The sequence below is a fragment of the Atractosteus spatula genome, chromosome 3 (genome assembly GCF_055471065.1).
Source record: "Atractosteus spatula isolate fAtrSpa1 chromosome 3, fAtrSpa1.hap1, whole genome shotgun sequence".
In the NCBI taxonomy this organism is placed as follows: Eukaryota; Metazoa; Chordata; class Actinopteri; order Semionotiformes; family Lepisosteidae; genus Atractosteus; species Atractosteus spatula.
The window spans coordinates 64,130,776-64,151,528 of NC_142708.1; the positions used below are offsets into that span (position 1 = coordinate 64,130,776).

Sequence of the window (20,753 nt, forward strand, 5' to 3'; positions counted from 1 at the left end):
CACCTAGGTTAGTCCTGTATTATTCCTGTATAGTTTCTCCTAAAACATAATTAGATCTTCAAGAAAGTCTTACTGGGGCTTCACAGATTTTATCTTGGCATTGTATAATGGGGTGACTGAAGAAGACAAAAAGAAGCACAAAGGTAGGAAGCTGAAGGGCCTCCAGCCCATTCCCAATAAGAGCAGCAGGCCAGCTGGGGGCCTCAATTTGGCTGAGTACTTGCTCGCCCTGTGTTCCCCTGAAACTCGACCAGACCCCTCCACAACACTCTTTCAGCTGTGCGGTCAGGCTGCCACAGTTTGACCAGCCTTTTGCTACTACTGTACAAATCATGAAGCGCAAACTTCAATAGATGTCTCAGGAATGAATTCACCTTCAGCTGTAAAAACCCTTTTATTTGCATTCATCCCGGGGTACCTACGTCACGCTGAAATGGAACTGAAGCACGGGTTAATGTAAAGCAGAAACCCAATCTTGAACCAGCTCGCTCGTTATCATCAGAGGGCACTCGCTCTCAGGAGTTCTGCTCTCATTGCCCGTGGAGAAGGAGTCTGAAATTGCAGACGTGACCTTCACACCGCCCGAACACAGCTCCTCACAGCGAAACAAAGGACATTACATTTAACTTGACCTTCGGCTGATCCCTGACTAGTCCTTAAGTGGTCCTCATTTCTTTGCCTCAAAGAGTCCACAAGGGCTGGTTATCCAAATCCCCGAGTGCTCCCGAAAGCTTTGTCAAGGAGATAATTGAAACACAAGAGTGCTGGCTTTGCCTTTCTGATTATAAATGTATTGTGGATCCCATTTCAAGTAAAAAATAAAAATGATGCCTACATAGATATTTGTAGACATAAAGTTATATGCATAAAAGCCAAACCTCCTCAAAGCTAAATAAGAGCTGTCGTTCAAAGCCTGGTAAAGAGGACTGAGTAGTATCTAGAGAGGGCAACAAGAGAATGTCTAGCATTGGTGCGATTATTATTATTAATCTAGTTGATGTTTTTGATCTAAATATCTAAATACAATTTACAGATATTATTATTGCATATGTTTCTATAAATATGAATACCAAGACCCCTTTACATGCTGGACCCACTTGAGCAAGGTGATTACACTTATATTTAGAATGTAACTTTTTTAATCTGTTATTATTTTTGTCAGTTTTGTTATTTACACAATCTTGTACAATAAAACTCTTTAAGAATGCTGACAGTTATGCAACCCATTTCAGCAATTTTTCACTGTAATGCTGTGCACAATCCTGTCTCCAATCCATTCTCTCCCCTTGTGCTCTCTCCTGGCCTCTCTGCTTTTTCGGATGGACGATCAGCTGTTCCTCCCATTCATTCTCCTGTCTTGGATGTACCTCCTTTTCCCCCATGACATAGCATTACAATTATTTCTGTAAGTTGTATTACATTGGTTCAGGTATTGTAGTATAATGAATTGCTATGTTAGGAGTTTTTTCAATATTGCTCTATGTGTTATTTCTGCCTTGTTAACATTTAATTTAGAAATACACTCCGAATTAAACAAGCAAACTAGACTGGGAAAGAATTCAAGATCAATATTAAAAACAACTAAATACTGTACTTGTTTCTAAGTTCTGTGCCTGAATTTCTTTTCTTCCTGTTTATACATCACTAATAAACTCAGATGAGGCAGGAATACAGTACAACAGCTGGGTTCAACAACACACATATACTCTCCAGTGAACTGAAAAGGGAACAGACTTTATAGAAAGTATTGTACTGGGAGCGGTCATAGACTGTCCATAGACTTGGATGTTGTCAAGCCTGCCTATGAGGCTCAGCAGCTGGATGGACTACTGTACCGCTAAGCCAGAAAAACAAGCTCTCTAAGCCCAAAAGCCTGCATGAACCTGACTGTTGGTAACAACAATAAGAAAACAGTAGAAGAAACTGAAAGAGCTTTGCTGTGAGAGACAGCAGAGTGAGGATAAAGTGGAATACGTTAAAGAAATGAGAGGCAGAATACAAAGAGAAATCAAATCCTGCCACCAGACTCGCAGCTCAATGCTCCTTTGCAATAACACCTCTCAGAATAGTCACAGTGGAAGATTCACATACAGTAGGTTTTGGTTCATTATCACAATGTGCTTTTCTAGAAGTTCCAAAACGGGTTTAGAAAAAGTTGGCAGGTTATAGTGTAATTAACATTCAGAAATGTGAAACGTATCACTTTGCTCGTGATGCTGCCTGTGGCCTGCTGTCTTCATTAAAGACACATAGAACCAGCCTGGCTCTTGAACTATCACTGTCGTACTGCTACTAGTATTACTATACCTACTGCTTACACAGATAACAGCCTGCAGTTTCACATTTCACTCTCAATGAAACCCACAGACTCTTGGTTTGACTTACTCTATTAAGCTCCTACAAAAGCTAGAAATTAATCAACTAGAAACCTATAATAAAACAACTCACACCGCAGACGTGCAAACAAACACAACTTCTTTTAATTCTGTTACAAAAAACGTAATTTTTGCAAAGGTAAACGTTTTTGTTTTCTTGCAGAATTTAGCTGCTGTACTTGCGACGGTTCTGACAAGGAGTCATCTACGTGAAAGGATGTGTCCCTTTAAGATTGTAACGCTGATCAGCTCAGCATTTTCACAGGGAAACAAAGCATGGGGGCTTGCAGATTTTCTGAAGTCTTGAAGTTAAGTACAGTGCACTCTAGCAGCTGTGGAGAGCAGCTTAAAACAAGATTAGACATTAGAAGAGTCAGGCAAGCAAAGAAGCTCCCCAGACTGTGCCGAAATGCTAACCCCTCAATCTGATTGGGGCACAGAGGCACATTCTACTCATGAAGGCCAGGTCAAGCGGTACTTGCTGAATCTAAAAGAGTAACAGGAAACTGAAAGGGAAATACTCTCTTTATATTCATAAGCATCCTAAACATGAAATGACTTTTCTTAAGAAACAGAAAAACGCAGCAATGGTTCAATGACCCTTGTGACTTGAAGAGCTCGATTTTGAAGAGTTTGATCTAAATTAGTCCCAGCAATGTCAGTGATTTTGTCATCTTATCTACTTCTCATTTATTCAGCTGCTATGAATTTTCATGCATCAACTATATGTGTTAAACATCTCAAAACACTAAAGAAATCCCTGGGGATCCAAGCTGAACAGAGGTATATTACATTATACCCAGAACTACAGGAGTGCTTATTTGAAAGTCAGTTTGTGAAATCTGAGGCTGCCCTACTGTGAGCACACATTCACCTGCTGCGATCACAATTTGGATCTACTGAACTCCAAAGCCACAGTGCTGGGTGCTGAATGCGCCACCAAATGAGACTTTCACACTTTGAATAAAAATAAACTTCATTTTAGCTGTGAAAACACCTTTGTGTGTCTGAGATTCTGAGAAAGTTATGGTGCGGTGCAAATGAATACATCACCACACAGTAAAGTATTGGAGATGTTCCAGGACTTATCAGAAGAGGGATCTGGAGGCAGACCTAGACAGTGATAAAAATAACCCCCATCACCATGCAGTTCTTGTAGGACAGGGCCTAGACATCACCAACAGTGATAGCACTGTCTGCCTGGGGAGCTGCAAACTGCCAGGAAGACATTTTCGAACAAACAACGACCATTCTGAATGTACTCTGATTGTGACAGAGTTTGTCTTGCAGTTTTTATTTCTTCTGAGATGGTAAAATAAATTAAAAAAGTTACAATGGAATTCTGTATTGATAGGCAATGTATCATGTTTGGCATACTTTTACACAGCAGACACAGAGGGCTCGTTAAATTTTTAATGATTTGTAAAAGGGAAGTTATTTGTTTAGGGAATCTAGCCTTTTTATAAGAGAAATGCCTGAAGTTAATTTCTCAGGAAACAGAACACCTTTCTCCCCTGGTACCCCTCTAGTCAAAAGTGTTGTTTTAATCAGAAGGTAGTTCCTCATACACTACTGCTTTGTACCTGAATAGAGGAGAGGGCTACCTGTTGTTTCCTTCTTTCCTATCAGAAAGAAAGATAACAACGGATTTCTTTTTCAAAGAAAGGAACACAGATCACCTACGGCTCACTGAGAGATGCCAGAGGGTAACTGTTTGCAAAGGTAGATTGGTTCCTGAGGAGCTGCACCTTTGCTATGGTGAGGGCAGTGAAGGGAATAAAAAACAGGATTATTTGTAAAGCACAGAGAGACAACACAAAATAAAACACAATAGGGTGTGTACATGTTACTCAAGAAAATACTGTACGGCTTTATTTGAATGATGCTGCGTATTGGCTTCATAATCTCAGAACTGCAACACAAGATGTTATAATCACATGTACAGTATAATGCTTTATAGGGTCATGCACAAATGAAAAACTTGTGCATAAGAGGACAAGTCATTTGTTTTAGCATTGTTTCTAGTATGATGCATGTGACATTGATGTCCAATGCGTGTGTCTGACTGTGCCAGGTCTCTCCTGTTGAAACAGGTGTATTATAGTATTATATTAAATCCCAGAGAACCCCTTGCCTCTTGCATTTTATCTCTGTAAGAATCTGTCTTAACATGGCAACAGGATGCTGTTGGTTTTCAGTATTTGCTACAGCTCACATGTAAGCATTTGGAGATCAAGGGTGAAAATCACAATTTGTGAATCAAGTACACTGAATTCATAAAACACTGAAAACAAAAAAGTGCCAGGAATATACTTCATAATACAGCAGCCGTTTTAGTTGCACAGTCTTCTCTATGTGACAGGTGCCTTCTTGAGCAGAGCAAAGCATTCCTTTTCATGATACTTGAATTACTCATGTTCTTTCAACAGCAGCAGCCTAATTACTTCCTTAATCACAGTCCTTGATTACCATCCCTAATGAATTTTTTTCCCAGCAAAGCAGTGGCATGCAAGCAAACAGGTATAAAGAAAATGTTAAACAGTTTAACAAAATGTTTCAAATCCCAGAGCCACTTGTAATAATGGTCCAGTAAAAATACAAGATTCAAAATGCAAAGAACAAGGGGAGAAATTAACCACTTTAAGTTGTTTTGATAAAAAAGGTCAACACAATATGCAAATCATGCATTATAAATTAATTGCTTTTGTGCAGTTTTGTCTGCCATGCTACAAAGTCATTGACTGTCAGACGGAGCATGAGAAAGTGTCACTCCACCCCAAAGCTCATACAAGTATAGAGCTTGACACCACTGTTATTTTAAATATGTGATGACTACTCCTGGGAAGGAAAGCTCACATGCCAAGAGCACTGCAATCAAAGATTTATCTCATGGACGCAATTCCTGCCAGCTGACTCCAGACCAATATCGCATTTTCCCCAGTGCTGTAAGACCGGTGAGACTAATACTGTGACAATAGCTACTTTACATGTTGAAGTAAATAACCCCAAAATGCCAAACTTATTCAAGTGAATTCTCCAGGTGGAAGGTCAAGACCCAGTAGAGATGTAGAGAATAACACTGCAGCTAATACAGGTGTTAATGTTTCTTCAAGAACAGTAAGATGTACTTGAGCACAGACTGGTCTGAATGGCTAGGAAGCTGCTGTGAAAAGTGCTTCATCTGTTTCATTTGTTTCTCCTCAGCATGAATTGCTCTGCATTTTGGGAAATTTAATGTAAAACTTGAAAACATATATAATTTACTGAAAGCAGCAGAAAAAGTAAAAAACAAACCAAGAGTTAAGAAAAACCAGCTGCTTGAGAAATTCAGATAGAACTTTGTTTATGCAATAATAGTGGACAATATTTTGCTCTACAACAAAAGATACTTTGAAAGTCATCCTGTTAGTCCTCAAGAACAAGGATTTTAATGAAATGGGAGCAAACTTTGTGCCTCGTTCCCAGCTCAGTAACACACCACGCATGAAAAACGACAAAAACCAGGCAGATGATGAATTAACTCTGAGTGTGATGACAGGTATGCATTAATTGCAATTAGAGACAATCTCAGTGTCAAGAGCCAAAGTATGTAAAAGCTGTGTCAGAGAAGAAAGGAGAGCTCAGATGAAGGAAGATAACAAATTACTTCATGTTGGTCTATAGACAACAAGATACTGCCAGCAACTTGCTAATCAGTGGAGTTTCAAACCTGAGCTCAAAACATGCATGGCAGATGATTAAAATGCTGTTTGCATTATGGTATTGTGCTTGGAGCTACTGACACACTCCACTCTCTCCTTTTCTCAGCATCACATTATACAGCTGTGATTCTCTCAGATATCACGTTTAAAAATACTCCACAGTGCTCTTATAATTGGGGCCAGAATGTCTCTAAAAGTAAGGCATCCAATTAAAAATGTGAAGTAGTCCCAAACCTTTTTCCATTAATAAATCAGGAGCTGCTTCAGCTTAAAAACAGTTGCAAAACTTAAAGCAAAATGAACTTTACAGACACTGTGCAAGAACACCACATTGGGAATTTTTCAGCGCTAGTAACAACACACAGCAGAGCCATCAAACAAGTGCTGCTCAGGCCTCTGCTCCACTCTGTGTTATAATAGAGACACTTTCATGACTGAAACATTTGCATGTAGTTATCGTTTAACTGCTCTATCAACTGACGAGTTATTTCATTGCCTTTTCATTTAGAGGCCCGGTATAAAGTTGAAACGAAGTCACCTGTGAGGAACTAGCGGAAGGCAAAGGAAATGCAAGAGACGGCACCGTTTCCATTCATCACGGTAAACTAACATGAGTGATGCTTCCTGGGTTCCAAAACACTCCTTTAGCTAATTGAATTAGTGGTCGGCACGAAATATTAAGATGCCTGCTGGAAACATCCCTCCTATAATGGTTTATGAAAGAAGGGACTTAATAAGACAAAATTCCCCCTATTCTCAGGGGCAAGGTGTCCGCGTATCTGCAGTCACTGGTCCGTGTCTTAACCTAATCCACGGCCTGTTCAACACAGATTGTTCATATTATCGCAAAGTGCCTGCTAATCTGTCAAGATGTGCCGCCATAATCGACACACAGTTTAAACACCTGTTTGAAAGCTGAGGCTTAGTGTTACGGCGTGCTGCACCTCAGCACTCCCCCCCCCCACCTCCTTCTTTTCCGCATTCCCCTTTCCCAGCTCCAGACAGATGTGCTTTACCTCATTATTCACTGATTGGTGCCGGGAGAAACATTAACATAATTGGCACATTTGTTCTAATTAACTGAGGGAAATTGCCACATGTCACCCGACATCAAGTGCAGAATCACAACTGTCAGCACGAAAAGAGAGTGAGAAAAAAAAACGTATGCGCAGTAAAAAGAGACAATCAACAGAATCATCATTTTATTACTCTTTCGTTTCCCCTGGTGCCCCAGGTCATTTGAGAAGGATATAAAAACAGGGGCAGATAGACACTGAACATGCAACAATACAGTTTCCCATTACCATTTAAATGCATATTGAGAACATTAATCAAACAAGTGATTAAATAAATGGAGAAAGCCATTATGAGCCAATTATCAGATTCAAACTCAATCAAGCCAAGCTAACATCAATTTGAATTCCAAATCTCACAGCGATGCAGACAAACCCTTATGGAGGAATAAAAAGAAATCTTGAGAGAAATTCTAATTGCTATTAAGCCAACAATGCAGCAATATTGTGACTGGGCTCTGTGATACTGTCAGACTGTGACACTGTCCACAGACTACTGTGCCAGAGATGTGAGGGTCACGATCTCCACATCTCCACACCACAGACAGGGAACATTCATCAGACTTTGCCAGTGCCTTTAAACAACAATGTGATTTCTCTGCTTTGTTCCTCTGCCAATTTCCATGTAAACCGCTTATGAAATGCCTGCACTCTTCCTCTGAGCACCAGCCTGCCAGTCTTTACAATAAAAGATTCAGCCCTCTCCTCATAGAGAGAGGAAATTAGGATGGGGACAGTGTGGTGTCACTGCTTCAGCTGAGAAAATCTGCCTTCATCACACACTGCCTGACTGCCTTGCGCATCCACAAACCACACACATGCCACAGGTGGATTTCTACATGTCCTCTCACCACACACACACCACAGCTGGATTTCTAAATGTCCTCTCTCCACACACACACCACAGCTGGATTTCTAAATGTCCTCTCTCCACACACAACACCACAGGTGGATTTCTAAATGTCCTCTCTCCACACACAACACCACAGGTTGATTTCTAAATGTCCTCTAACCACACACAACGTCACAGCTGGATTTCTACATGTCCTCTCTCAAAATGTGACAGTCACGGTTCCGCGCGGGGTCGTGCCCCCCGCCGCCCGTTCCGGCCCCCACACCACACTAGCTCCGCTACACCCTCCCCTGCTAAACTTCGGCTCGGCGAAGGACACTCCACACTCCTGCCCAGGTCACGGCACCAATGTCACAGTCACGGTTCCACGCGGGGTCGTGCCCCCCGCCGCCCGTTCCGGCCCCCACACCTGGGGCGCGAACCCGGGTCTCCGGTGTAACGCAACAGGGCACCAACCGCGTGAGCTAAAGGAGACCTCCCTCAGCCCAAGCAGCTGAGGACCCTGATACGCGCAGTGAGGGCGCCGACGTCACCACACTAGCTCTGCTACACACACACAACGTTACAGCTGGATTTCTACATGTCCTCTCTCCACACACGCCACAGCTGGATTTCTACATGTCCTCTCTCCACACACACGCCACAGCTGGATTTCTACATGTCCTCTAACCACACACAACACCACAGCTGGATTTCTACATGTCCTCTCTCCACACACGCCACAGCTGGATTTCTAAATGTCCTCTAACCACACACAACGTCACAGCTGGATTTCTACATGTCCTCTCTCCAAACATAACACCATAGCTGGATTTCTGCCTGACTGACACCACAGATTTTTACAGAGTTTCAGACAGCCGTAAATTTGGAAGATTTCAAAAACTAAAGATCAACATGTCATTTCCAGAAATTACAAGACAAGCAAGGCAAGACATGTTTCTGGTGTAAAACCTTAAGAAGGCTGAAACTTTATGTTTCTTTTTCTTTCATTATTCCATTATTTTGGAATAAACCTTAATTTGTTCCTTTGCAGCCTAAGCATGCTGACCCAGCTACTGTACCTACTCAAATGACAGGACATTTTTCCTTCCAAATTCAGTATGTTTCTTATAAAAAGCCCTTTTGAATTTTGCAAATTATAAGGCCAGCTCAAGTGCGTGCCAATTGTAGCTCATGCCATCTTTCTTGTCCCATTCTCTCAGTTAGGTGGCATTATTCTTTCAAATTCAAATTCTTGATCTCTTGGTCTTGTTCCAAATCAACTGTATAAATTGCCTGAGTTCTGAAGGACTTAAATCTTAGCATGTGGCAAAAAGTCAAAATGAAAATTCCCACAAACTGAAACTTTGATCAATATTAAATATAAAATGAATGCAAATAAAACTTGTGATGAGGGACATCAAGACTTCATATTCTTTAAGTGCTTATTACACTGTAAAGTGGAGGCTAAGATACTTTCACTGTAACGCTCACTGGAACAGATCATGCACTGTCACATCCTGAAAAATGATACTACGATACTATACAGTCCCAGTGCACAGTATGGATTGCATATTATTTACTTAAGGTACTTAAGAGTTTTCTAGAATTAAAAAGCCTTATACATAAGGAACAGATACTAAGTGTTGACTCTCTGTTTGCGCCTTTGGTTAAAGAGAGACAGTAGCTTGGATTAGACTGAAATCAATACTGGCTTAAAAATAATTACTCCAATCATTTTACACACATTGTAAGTCCTTGTTAGTGCTTGCACACGCTGCACTATTTTCCTTGTCCAGAGGATACAGCATAACCTACTGTTCCACAGACACCACTCAAAGGAGCAACCCATGGCTTTGAAATAAAATCAGTAAAGATCTTAATGGAGATCTGAAGTACAGCAAATAGTGTTCCCTGTCACTGTTTGTCACTGTCTATTTACTAATCACCTCAATGTCAGTTCAAATAAATGGGAAACAGTACATTACCGACACATCCACACAACATAAAACCTATTCTCTTCTACAGTAAATGTGCTGAACTCTAACAATCTGCACAGCACACTCATTCTCCAAGGAATGTTTCCCAATCGAAAAAAATCAAGACAATCAAGCATCCCGTGGGAATTTGAAAATAAAAAAACTCAGCCTTGTTCTTTCTTTTCAGCAAACTTACACTCAGAGCCTATTAGCCCCATGGTGCAGCACCACAAAAGCCTGGTTGTTTAAAAACAAGCAAACAACAATATTAATAATCAATTAGGGAAAGGAGCCACCTGATGCAACATCTTTGGAGATGTTTCAAGCCCAGATCCCTCTTTATCACAAGACAATGAAGAGGAAGCAAAGAACTGCAGGACTTCGGCAGAACCTTTCTAACTCCCATCCTCCACTCCTAAATGAACATGCAGGAGGTGCTAACACTGTCGATATGACCTCCCCTTGTCAGTGGGCTTTTCTAACGCAAGGCCAAGGCCAGGGCATAGAATGATACACCAGGCACTCGATGTGCTAGTGAAACTAGAGTCTATTCTTCTTCTGTGAATAACCAGGAAGACAGGAAACACACCCACAGCCAAAAACAAGGCAGAGGTGCTAAAGCTCGACAATCAATACCGATGCACACCCTGGGTGTCCGAGTTGGATGTGGCTGCCGAGAGAACACCAGTGAGAGAAGAACCTAACGTATCCATTTTTAGAAAGAAAACTGTCAAGAAAAGAATTAAAACACCAGCAGATGACAGCCTCTCTGAAGGCCCAGATTTTGTGTTTTTAGCCTCATTAAAATGAAACACTTGCTGGGTCTTCAGGGGTAGGATAAAATCAGCCATCAGGAAACCAAGAAGCCATTCTGGCAACACTGTCAGAATAAATTCATAAGGTAAACAGAAATCTTTTGCCCAACCATGCTGTGCATTGAAATACACACAGTGCGAGTTTCTCCTCTGCTAGCAGTAGTTTAACTTATAGAATAGTTCCTGAATCTGAGGTTTGGTCTTCTCTCTCAGCAACAGACCTCACTGCCAAAAGCCTTTACAGACCTTGTGACTGTCCACATTTTTACAACTCTCTTAAAGACCTCTCTTTTCACTAAAGCCTATAACTTCTAATTAAGAATTCCTCTTTTTTTTTCTAGGCCAATGAGTTGTGTTTAAATATTTTTTTCTCTTTCTACATATACTGTATCATGTGTGAGCTATTACACTTTTTTTTTTCAAGCAAGCACATTGAAAGAGTAAGAATTCTTCTCCATGGATGCGATTTAAAAAAATACAATAAACAGCATTTATATTTATGTGGTCTCAACAGCTATCATGCAGAACAAAGATACGTAATAAGAGCTGCAATTAAAAAAAGCTGCAGTAGTCTTCCTCCATGATTTATACCACCAAGTGCATTTTGCAGCCCTCTTGAGAGCTGCCGACAATAGAAGAACCAGTGAACCCCAGGAATGGTTTTCCTTATTTTTCAATCAGGATTTAACAGTATAATGGATCAAAGTCCTAGTTTAACTGCTTTTGACTTTTGACATGCAGTCGCAATGACAGGGAAAAACATTTAAACTTCTTAGAGCTCTTTCCTGCTTCCCTGACCTCAGGCTTCTGAGGAACAGAAAAGCTGAGCTAGAGTGAATACTCTCTGGACTCTCCAGGAGTCTGCCCAGAAACATCTGTCCCCCCTCAAACACTCCTCCATTAGCCCCCTAGACCACTGTGAGGCTCTCCTTTTCCCCTCTTCTGAAAGGACATACAGTATGGAGCAAAGGGGTATTCATCATTTCTGGTCTTGTAGGCAAAATCAAACTCTGAATATTATCGCCTCCAAAACTGATTTCATTTTCCATTTTAAAATTACATTTTTACTCAGATTGTGAAGCTCAAGGATAAAACCATTGCAGTTATTTTTTACAAACAGACATTAACAGTAAGTGATGTATTCTGCAGATGCACTGCACGCCAGATGCTATAAACACGGCTTCCTTCTCAGAGCCATAGGGACTATTTTTAAAGTATATTGAGTTCCGCTCAGGTCATGGAAAGCAGTAGGCCTCTATTAAATGACTAAAATGTACTTAAAGAACCAGGAACCCCAAACCACTCTGAAAGCAGGTTAGAGTAAAGAATCTCATACTCTGAATTAAAGTGTTTCTAGCAAAAGCACATCCATAAAACATTTAACCCCTAAAGGCATGGTACAGACCAGATGGGAGAGAATCTTTGTCACAGTGCTTTATTTTAAAAAAAAGAGTGCAGTGCCTTATCAAAGCCACCCAAATGCACTGCGAGCTGCAGCTTTGATACAGGCAATCACATGCTAGAGCCCCACAGCGAAAACAGTCATTTGCACCTGGTCAGACTCTTGAAGCTGATAATGAAGTACATCATATGGAGGACTGTTCCCACATATCGAACAACTGCTGTATGTACACATTTTGAACAAGCTGCGCTTAAGGTTTTTAGTTGCAGAACTCCTGAACAGTTCCATTAAGTGTCAAATTTATCTGTCAGGGCAAAAAGCCTCTCTGTGCCAACTGGCATTGCTGGTCCTCTGCTGGCTAGTCGCCCCTAACAACAGGGCAGGCTCAGGCCCTGTGAGAGCAAGGCTGCCTGGAGATGTCAGTATTTCATTTTCCTTGCCGTGATCTGAATTCCTCTCTACTTGAAGACCTCTGAACCATGTCTTTATTCAAGAAGAACTACAACCAACTGGAGGAGAAAAGCCATTCTTGCACTTGATTTTAATGCGTTTTATGGGCTTGCCAAATGGCTGTATTAAGTAGTCGCAGAAGGCTATTCATTTCTCTTAGTAGAGCTGTCTGTCTGCTTTCGCGGTTAATGAAAAGAGTTCATAAAGAAGATCAATGGAGGCTATTTGGATGATGTGCCCACACAAGCTCCCTCACCAATGCCAGAGGAGGAGAGCATGCTGATGAATATCACACTGTCCCTCTTGATTCTAAACCATGTAAGCACCCGCTGGCTTCCGCCCAGAAAAGCAGATAAGCGATTCCGTGGACTGGGTGTCTAAAAGAAGGCAGGAAAGGGGAGTATTTAAAATACAAAACTCATTTTCTGGCTGTAGTAAAAGGCATATCAAGTGATCATATACAAATGAGGGACGTTTTAAGGCTTTTATTAATGAACTCCTTGCCTTTCAGCAGGTGCAGATAATTTAAGCCAAGGAGTTATAAAAAAAGAACATTGTTCCAGCTTCTTGGCACATCATGGGTACTGGTTTTTCCACTTACGGCTGAAATGAAGTATAAAAACCACACAGAATATTCTGAAATGTACTAATCACAAGAGATGCTTAAAGAGAAGACAGAGCATACAAACTGCAAAGACCCAAAAGACACAGATCATTACAGATGTAGAAAGAGTGAGACATAGGAATGCTTTAATTGCCTTCAGGGGCAAAACGACGATCAGGGACTCACTTCCGTTACTGTACAGTATATTATCATATATAGCATAAATATATCCTCTGGGTATACACTGTTATATACAAATATACACCTTCAACAGCTGTCCTTATTTGGGACAGGGACTTGAATTTCCTTGGACGGTATACATTAATCTTGCAAAATTCCTAATTGAAACTGCTCTGGAACCCTTTTAACGGGGGCATCGTATCCTTGTAGACACTGTGGTCAGAAGCCAGGCCCCAGTGCCCTGTGCACGGTGTTTTGGAAGTGCCCAGGAGTAATTTTGGAAATGGATTATTTTTCTTTGTAAACACTGGCTCTTAGCTTGCCTCCTCACAGCAGCAGCAGGATTGGATTGGTTCTTTGGGAGCTATCACATTCCCTCTACAGGCACCCCTGGATCCTGGCCGGTGCTGGTTACTCTTGGTTTGGACTCAGGGTGCACATGGGAATTTGGAGTGCTGGTGCTGACATGGTCAAGCCTTTGTCGGCTTTAAATCTAGGGGTCCCTAGGTAGGATACTGTACATGGAAGAAAATAACAATAATTGTGAGGATGAGCGGGCTGGAGCACGTGGGGAATTTTGTTCTGTATTATTATGCATTTTTAAATAATTTTCATACAAATTTGTTCACAAAGACCTGGTTTTCCTTTCAACCTTTACAGACGCAGAAATACTGGGCTCGCTGGAGACACTGTAGTAAAATCAGCTTTGTATTCTGACCTTGAAACCCTAGTGCACATTTCCTTCATTGGGTTGGACGTTCGGGGCAAGAGAAAGGACTGTGCTTCTTTCACAGAAAAAACAGCTATGTCGAGATTCATTTCCAGATGACATCATGACCATGTGATTTTTTAAAAAAACGGCTTCTCTCCTTCTCATTGTGAAGATACGAGTGCTCACACACAGTAAAAACATTGATTTTGGACTTTTATTGTTTCTTTTCAAGACAAGATCAAAAGAGGAACTACTGTACTGTACTGTAATGTCCCGTCTTGCTAAAAACCAAAAGTCAAATGGTGGCAAAACCTTATCACAAAATAAACTCATACTGTTGTTATGTGTATCTGAGTATTAAACTCATACAGTTGTTACCTGTGAATAACAACTCGGGACACTCTAATATTTGGTTGACTGTCTGTAGTGTAGTAAATACATAACTAATTACACACTCTGAGGATTTTCACAAGAATATACAGTATTGTGTATTTCTGCTATCAATAATACCATAATTTCAACAATTTCCACAATGAATTAAAATGAAAATTACATTTTCAGATTTAATTTCAATTTCAGGGGTATTAGTCTCTGATTCTATTACTTTATGGAGCATTTTAACATCATATTAGAGGCTTCTCAAAGGATGGGCAAAGACTGGATGTGATAAACTCTCCTGTGCCATGAGCATCAATCTCTTCCTCAAGCCTGACAAACCAAATAACATAAAAATAAAAGTGTCAGGATAGTTGAGCAGTTTTTTTTCTTTATCACACTCAATTGCTTCTCAAGCACTGACTTACTTCCACTTCAGAAATGATAAGACTGTTAAAAAGGCACTAAAGCTATTGTCATGGCAAGCACACAGAGTTTCTAATGGTTAAATGCAAGAGCCATGTAAGGTTGTCTATGCCGTGCAATCGCATGAAATGTTAAGGTTGGAAAGTGCACCTTAAGCTGTAAACTTCAAGGCTTTAATTGACATTATTGCTTGCTCACTCTTAGACAGCTTTAAAAAAACAGCCATTCAATCATCAGGTTTCTAGAGCACCCAACACATAAAGAAACATCTTGAGCACTTTATACAATCTGTTAAAATCAATCAAAAACAAGTTAAAATTTAACTATGAGACTGACCAGTCAAAAAGTGTAAACTTTGTTTTAAAACAAGGATCGTTCAAGAAATGCAAAGGAAGAAGGAGAGATCAATTCCATGCTAAAATGTAGAAAGAAAAACCACAGCTCTTCCACAGCAGAGCCAGAGGAAGACTGAGATATCTAAAGGAGCAAGAGATTAAAATGCCTGTGTATAAAGGGGAATATGAATTATACCAGACCCATGGAGATGGGTGCTTGATTGGGGTCTCAATCCCAGATGCACTCAGAGAGAGAAAGAACTGCTGCACCATGCAGAGATATGGCAGTGAGCAATAATACTCCAGTAACAGGGAACCAATGGAGATCCAACAAACATTGGGTTACACTATGATCTAAAGTTTTGGAAGCTCAGTGGGGACAGCATTTTCAAACTTTTTAAAAGACAGCTTTTTTTTCAAGACAGCTTTTCAAACTGTTTAGAATGATTATAATCGGCTTTTGATGAGTGTGTGCGCAATATTCTTTAATTCTTCTTTATTCTAGTGGGAAGCTCTTGACAATGAAGTTAAGATGTGAAAAGAGCAGCTCAAGTGAATGAAGCTGCTCTACGAGATGATCTGAACTGGATGGGTAAACATGAGAGATGTGTGATGGAACAACCAGAGACCGTGCAGCTGGAATTGCTAGTAACTGGACATTCTGTGGAGAAATGTTGGCAGTGTAATGCCAGTGCAACTTATTTTCTGTTGTTTGTCTTCACAAATAGCTAAGAAACATTTGTGTAAAGCAAATGCTTATTTGGATTTTTGCTTTCAATAAAATGTCCATGTGTTCCCATAATTATGACCATGTTTACACATAAGTGCTCAAATCTTTATTGATTCTGCCTTCAGGTTGTTAATACTGTAAATCTAGTATGAAGCCAAAAGCCATATAAAAGAAGAAAGCATGAGCCATGCATAAATGAAACGATTATTAAAGGTAATTTTCTTTGGAACACTGGTGATTAAAAAGTATAATTGTTTTTTTTTCTGATTGAGCAAACTGATAGATAAGCTTTGTGGTTTAATAAAAGGAACGGTAACCCTTCATTACCAAGTACAATGGTTAAACACTCAGATGCTCTACTTGGAGATCAATTATCACTCAAGCATTCCTGTATGTGGAATGCTTATGTTATAAGACAGCCAAAGGAAACCACTAATCAGGGCTTTTCTGGCAGCCCATGTGACCAACACCAAACTTAGCAGGAGAGGGCTTCTCTGTGGTCATATCTCATGCCAACTAGGTAGTGCTGCTACAGGAACTACAAGCAAGAACATATCATATTCCAAAACCATAAACATCTGCCCCGCCACTCTGCTGTACAGATATGGATCTACAGACACTTCTGTTTCTCATTTCCTAAGGACCATAGCCTTCTCATGTGCCTCTGACAAGGCAGCAAAGGGCAGCACCAGCACTGGATAACTAACTCCACACGCTCAGAATGAAGGAAAGGCAGGCTAAGAGGATCATGTTTCCAAGAAATGATCATATTCCTTTACATCCACTATGCTTAACATTTATGGCAAACTGCTGCTGTCCTAGCTTTAACACGGATGAAGTTCAAATGCTGTGTTACTGTTGTGTACACAGAGTGGAATCTAACAGAGAAAAACAACAGCAGATATGTGTTTGGCTGTTGGAAGAAATATGCACATTTTGCTCTTCACCCTTTTCCATCTCTAATATCATGCACCACAGAAGTCGTAAATGCTGAGTCTTCAGCATCTCTTTTAAACATCATAAAGAACTTTGCTCCAGCTCCAAAAATTGCACTCTTAGATTTATTCTCTTCAAGTTAAGTTCAGGTGAAGAATTGCAGTCTGTCTCCCTGCACTCAGCACTAATCACTAACCTCATCCTGTCCCCGACGAATTTGGGATTCAAGAGTATCCGCAAGATCCTTTTGTCCTTTAAGCTCCAAAAAACCTCATCTTGATAGGAGGGATTTATGCAAATTTACAAACGTCAAAATTTGAAAACAAAGCAATCAACGTTTGGCTGGTTCATCAGTGATACCGGATTTCACAGTATTCACAGGACAGGTTGCTGAGAACACCCTCAAATATAGCTCTACGTGTTATGGCTTTAATGGCACATGAGCTCTCCTATCAGCTACCTGTATACCAAACTTGAAGACAATAAGCTAATTTTAAAATTCTATATGTCTGACGACATGGACAGAGGAGTACAGCACCATATGGGGGAATCACATGAAATTCCCTAAAAAAATTTCATGGAAAATTACTGCGTCTAGAAACAAGCAAACGGTAATTTGCTGATGAGCAAATCAATAAAGAATTATTCACAAATTCCCTAAATATTTAACCAATGATTTCACATTTACAGAGCTATTTAAGGATTTAATGAATTCCTGTTTTCATGTTCCTACTGTAAGAGTCACACTTCATGGCATGAGTGTACTGTACTCAGTCATTCCTGTGGAAAATGCTATGATCTTGGTTGCAGACCAGTAGCCCCAGAGTGGTAGGAAATGTGAGAGTATTCAGCTTGCCAAGTCTTGAAGACATAACTGTGTGCCCAAACAGACACCAAAAAAATAAAGACAGGCATTATTATGTAATTAATGCCCTAAAAAATTCATAGTGACTCACCCCTGTGAAGATCAATCAATGCTTGTCTGGTCCATAATTGTCCATGTTCATTACACAAGCAACCGCAGTCAAACTATATATGATATTTAGTTCAGTGTAATCACCATCAAAAAATGTGCCACCTTATTAAACAGAACAGCTTTAATACTAAATCCACATCCAGTCATAAAACAGATTCAAACATACTGTAAATGTTACTTGCTTTCACTTTTTAAAGAAGCCTGCTTCTGTAAAACCATAACTTGCATAGTATTAAAACTGTAGAAATGAAATAGCTCATTTATTTTTGTTTGTTTTTTTTTATGTTGAGATGCAGCTTACAGATTTTTTTTAGTTGTTCACAAAAAAACAAACAATCAAGCACAACTAAAAACCTGAAAGCTTTTACGTTGGTGCAATCAGGCCCATTCTAGGGGAAAGCAGCAATCAAGATAACTTCATTTTTCAGCAACTCTCTCTGAGGACTGAAGGCTTTTAGTAAGCGTGTGGAGAAAAGATCCCATCCATTACTGAGTATAAACCAATTTACCCTGAGCTTTGCAGAGCTGCTCATTTCTGTGTCACTTACTAATTTTATTTGAGGCTCACCAACAAATGCTCTCGCACTGTTCTTGGCATTTTGAATTAAGAAGAAGTGATGGCTTTCTGCCCTTCAATGCATTTGAATGGACACGGAGATTCATTAATCTGTTTCCATTCAATCTCTGCCTCCTGTAAAGGTTGGTTAGTGTTTGCTGCTACACATTTATCACTCGCTCATTGAGCGCTGATGATTCTAAGTGCCCCATATTCAGACACATCTCTTTGGCTGCTAGCGTCAACGGCTGTTAAAGAGAATGCCCTTTGACCCTCACCTCAGCTCCGGGTATCCCCTCAGGTGGGCGGCACTGCAGCAGCACTTCCTGTTCCAGGGAAACCTCCTTCCCCAAGGGTTCCTGCTCAAAGGTTTTCCTGAGATCTGAAACAAAGTCACAAAGAGAATCATTTAACACTTAAAACACACACAAGACCCCACAAGGAAACCACTTTAAAAGGGCTTCCTTGGAACACAGGCACAGACCTCAGACTTCAAGCAAAAGATATCAGAACTTACATGACTTATTTCTGTAAAGCATGTAATCCGATTTTTAAAAACGTTTATTTCTCCTTAAATTTAAATCATTGTTAAATCTGTTTCTGCAGTGCACTCACATGCGGTCCCTCCAGGCACTGAAGACAAGAATGTCTTTTATTAATCATCAACGCAAAAGGCGAAATTCCTGTATCCTGAAAACTGGCACAGAGCGGTATTGAATTACAGCGTCTCAGGAGACTTTATTGAAGCAAACCTGGGCTTCCCAGGAAATCTGACCTTTTTTGCTTTCTTGTGCAAAAAAGTCATTCATAATGAATGTTGTACTCATTCATATTGAGTTCCCATTAGCTTCAAACAAACAAACAACCAAACAAAAAACATGATAAAAATAATGTTGTTTTCACAAGTTACTATACTTACTGCTAAAATAATAATGCTGTGCTGCTTTAAAATAACAAATAACACTTAAAATTACAAACAACAAATACAAACCTGTTCATTTTTTCTGCTACAAGTTGCTGTTTAAATGCACTTAGCAGTTAAAAGTATTTGTTGATCAGTTAAAAGCTATTACAATTGATTCCCATTCTCTACAATCGACATTCATATTAACATGGTTATTCTTAAAGATCTATGCTCCAAGACACAGTCTGATCCCATGCATTCTGAAAGTAACTGTGAAGGTTTAAAACCACAAAAGGCAACACTCTGGCCTGATCTCAGTGATGCCCCAGTAACTGAGGAGCAGAACAGAAGCCCTTATCTTTGGCCAATCGACAGAACTTGCTACTGTATGTGTAACTTGTGAGTGTGTATTATACTGTATATCCTGCACTTAGCTGATATGATCTGATTCTATTGTAACAACAACAAAGAAAATAACACACAAGGGAAAAGGTGTCCCAGGTCAGTAGCAGATCGTTACACACAGATTAAATCACACTGTGCCCAGAAAAACAGGTGGAGATGCTGGAACATAATCAATGCACTCTACCTCAACAGAAAGCTAATTACATGAGATGATAAAAATGTGGTCACATTTAATTCAAACACTGAATCAAAATATTCACTTCGCTCTGGCATTGTCTGTTGCAAGGCTGAAAAATAAAGTATCAAATTTAGTACAGCTAGTTGACTTTTGAAGCAGGTCTCATTTATATACTAAGCAGGTCTCATTTATATACAGGCTGAACAGAGAATGTAGTATTGTAAAAGGATCACTACATCTAGGGTGAAAAAAGTTTTTTTTAGGGTTTAACAAACCCATTAACTTTGTAGATAATTGTACTTACTACAGGTATGTACCACACACTGGTACAGAATGTGTACAGACACAAATGATGCATAGGGCCCACAAACATATTGCACACTAAGAATTGGCTTTCTGTACTTTAATGTTCTGTTTTCTGTACTTTAATCTCTATTGGGATTGCTTTTGGAATAGTGTGCTGTGTTTTTGCCTTAATGACACAGTAATTCCTTTCATTGCTCTGAATGAGTCTGCCACTGATTCCACCCGTGTGCTTTCTTCTTTAATGTCTCTTGAATGAGCAGGAGAGGTACAGTAGGAGTGTTCAGTGCTGAAGACTGCAGTTGTTTAATCTGTTTCTGCTGAGACACCCGGGGGATATCCTGCCTCATCTTTGTGGAGGGCGACGAGGGACAGACTTCAGACGCCTTCTGGGCAGAGCTAATTCAGTGGTGAGTAATGAAGAGCTCTGAAAAAGAACACTTATCAAACGTCAGACTGGATGGAAACCAGAGGCATCCTGAAACTGCAAGGCAACTGTCAACGAA

General features: G+C 40.1%; 1 protein-coding gene across 1 annotated transcript in view; it reads right to left on the bottom strand.

Moving 5' to 3' along the window:
• LOC148838163 (netrin receptor UNC5C) overlaps positions 1 to 20,753 on the bottom strand; it is a 178,758-nt gene that overhangs the window by 39,984 nt on the left and 118,021 nt on the right. Inside the window, exon 4 of the mRNA XM_088911356.1 lies at positions 18,736 to 18,839. Coding sequence (XP_088767482.1) covers positions 18,736 to 18,839 — 104 coding nt within the window. The remainder of the gene's footprint in view (positions 1 to 18,735; positions 18,840 to 20,753) is intronic.